Consider the following 3,157-nt stretch of genomic DNA (forward strand, 5'->3'; position numbering starts at 1 on the left):
AAAAAAAAAAAAAAAAAGGTAATAATGCAAAACCAAATAACCAAACAAAATCCTCAAATATTTCGCTTTACTTTCCAAGGTCTGGATCCAGAGCTAAAAATAATGCCCCCTGGCCTCTCAGGGTCGGTGCGGCGGGCAGGGGCTGCAGGCTGCCCTACCCTGCGATCCCGGCCCGGCAGCCGCGGAGATCCTGCGCTGCCAGATCGAAGCGGTGTGGAACGAGCCGCCACTATCGCGCATAAACAGTGATAATGTTAACGAGGAGCAAAAAGGCATGAAAAGAGAGGGGACCTTTTTCTAAGAGGCAGCTACTTTTCACCCTAACTCCTCTGAATTTCGCTGATGTGATTTATCTCGCAAGCCCGGAGCTCACAAACTCTTCTGCCCTGGCCGCGGTGTTCAAAGCGCTGGCCGCGGGCGGGAGGAGAATGAACACGGCGTTTACAAACTGGGTTTACGAGGGGGCTCGCCGGGCTCTGGCTCGGCGGAGGGAAGGGCCACCGGGGATGGGCCTGCCGGGGGTCTCCAACCTGACGCCGCTGCCCTTGCTTTGCAGGCCCCGTGGTCCTCAGCACGCCGGCACAGCTCATCGCCCCCGTGGTGGTGGCCAAGGGGACGCTCTCCATCACCACCACAGAGATCTACTTCGAGGTGGACGAGGATGACTCGACCTTCAAGAAGATCGACCCCAAGGTGAGTGCGGCGGGCGGGCGGGCGCGGTCCCGGTTCCCGATCCCGGCACACGTGCGCCGGAGCCGCCCCCTCATTCCAAACTCCGCTCCCGTCTGCCGCCTTTCGCTGCTTTAAAAAAAAAAAAAAAAAAAAAAAAAAAAAAGGAAAAAAAAAAAGCACAATGTATTAATGGTGTTAAATCCTCTATTACGGCAGCGTGCGTATTTTCCAGCAGCCTTTCGCGTGGTGCCTTTGTATGAACGTGGTCAGATTTACTAGTTAAGCCAATTGCTCTGAAATCCCTGGAGGGAACAGCAGTCCTAGCCCGCAGTCTTCCCGAGACACAGCGGACGGGCTTACGCCTTCCGAGGTTATCGGAGAATCCCGTTATTTCAAGAGCGTTAGTTTCCGTGTAAGGGAATACGGCGCATTTTGTAAACACTTTAACTGCTGAAATGAAAGTTAATGCTTATTTTCTGGGGGAAGGGGAAAAAAAGCGCGGGGGAGAGGGGAGAGACATATAACGAAGACTTGGTTCCTGGGAAAGCTCTGTTCTTTTCCTGAAGTCATTTGCTGCTACCAATTCCCCAGCGCCGCCCCCCTTCCCCCTCCCCTCCGCGAAAATCTCCAGCCCAGCCGCAACAGAGCAGGGGTGCATGCATGACTTGAGCGGAAACCTTAGCGTGGCTTTCTCCCCGCGGGAACGGTGCGGGAGATGCCACGCGGGGGAGGAGGGGACAGACGGAAGGGACGTGTCTTACAGGGCGCTCCTCTCGTCTGCATCTCTTTTTTATTCTTATCGGTTTTACTTTATTTGTTTGCTATTGCACTGGAAAATGTTGGAAGAGAGGAAATAGGGGAAGTACTTTTACAATGACCTTGGGGTCTGGAGGCTTTATTTTCATGCAGAAATATTATAAATACTTTCCAAGTAAACTCGTTCTGAATATGTTTGCAATGAAGCGATTTCTCTTTGGCGAATAATTTGTCAAACTCGAAACTTTCTTCACAGTGCTGGGATAAAAAGTTTCCGTCAGAATCTCTGGTATAACAGTTTCGCCAAAGTATACCGTGGAAGTAGTCGCTAGTGGGTGTTGCACAGGCGATCGGCCTCTTTCAGCACTTGTAGACTCTTAGGATCCTAATCAAAATCCACATTGTTAATTTGAGTTTTGATTTAAAAGCCATTTTAAAGAAATACATCCGGTAAGGGGCCAGGCTGTGCAGTAGAGACAGGAGGCTTTGGATTGCGTGCAGTTTGTAAGCACTCTCATGTTATTCCCTCTGAATGCCCTGAGAGCTCAGGGGCTTGATTTCTAGGAGTGCAATTGGCAATTTTACCTCATTCATAACGGATTTGTAGGTCAGAAGTAATGTTATTGTTCACTTTATTGGTGCTGGCTTTCACCTATAAATTTTATTTTCTTTATTRGTACGTGCACCAAATTGCTAGTTTTATCAGGATCACTGTTCACTCAAAACACTGCTTCACAGATACGTTGTGTTTCCTCAGCTTTGCTCAAAAGYGAGCAGAAACACAACAGCACCATATAATAAACCCTTCAAAACCAGATTTCTTTCCTGATGGCTGAAAAAGTGTAGATGTATTAACAAGTATATTGGTGTCTGACAGTTGCTGATAGTCATCTGGAGCTAAATTCCAATATGTTTGTACCACCAATATTTCCCTATTCTACAAAACTATTCAAAGTGCAAAGTCGGGAGTCTGCCCTTAAGTTTTCTGCTTTACAGGATTAGAGCAACTATCCACAGAAAGGCAAAATCCACAAAACATAACTGCCTCTGGTTTTTCAAATGGAAAACTTAATCCAATATTGAAACACTTAACCCATATGCATTTTACTTCATTTATTAGCTTGTAATTAAATAAATCAGCAACAGAAATTAAAATCTAAATCACAAAAGGTAATTATCCAGTGTATTTTAAGTGCATTTTCAAATATATAATTCCAATATTCAAGCGTTATTATATAAGCAGAATCCAAATTTCTTTTGAATATATTTAAATAACATTTCAAGTATATTTATGGAATGTTAGAAATAGAACAAGCAATATATATGAAACAAAAAATGTAAACTTGTTAAGTTCAGACACTTCAAAAGACAATTAACAAAAGTACCGTGATAAAATCTACCTTTTAAAATGGTATCTTCTTTTTAGCAGAAAATGTCCTTGAAGTATCCAAAATGACAATTTAACTTCTGTTCAAATCACAAAACACCAACACCCACAATTTCAAAGACAATGTGAGATCACAATATTTGATACAAATTAAAAGGTACATTAGGGTTTGTTCAGGTGGCATATCCAAATAGCTTTTACTCACAAAGGGTTTACATAAAAATACCGGGTTTTGTTATAATCAGTTGGTACCGTTTTTAGGCAGAATGGTCACAATCAAATTACGGCCAATTTTCCTTTTCAGGTAGAACACTTTCCTTTTTCCTGTTTTTCTTTTTCCTT

General features: G+C 44.0%; 1 protein-coding gene across 1 annotated transcript in view; it reads left to right on the forward strand.

Annotated features, from left to right (window-relative positions):
- LOC130580465 (neurobeachin-like) overlaps positions 1-3,157 on the forward strand; it is a 251,330-nt gene that overhangs the window by 97,450 nt on the left and 150,723 nt on the right. The window contains exon 7 of the mRNA XM_057377984.1: positions 557-693. Coding sequence (XP_057233967.1) covers positions 557-693 — 137 coding nt within the window. The remainder of the gene's footprint in view (positions 1-556; positions 694-3,157) is intronic.

Source organism: Malurus melanocephalus, unplaced genomic scaffold (genome assembly GCF_030028575.1).
Source record: "Malurus melanocephalus ecotype Western Australia unplaced genomic scaffold, MMel_1.1 scaffold_336, whole genome shotgun sequence".
Taxonomy (NCBI): domain Eukaryota; kingdom Metazoa; phylum Chordata; class Aves; order Passeriformes; family Maluridae; genus Malurus; species Malurus melanocephalus.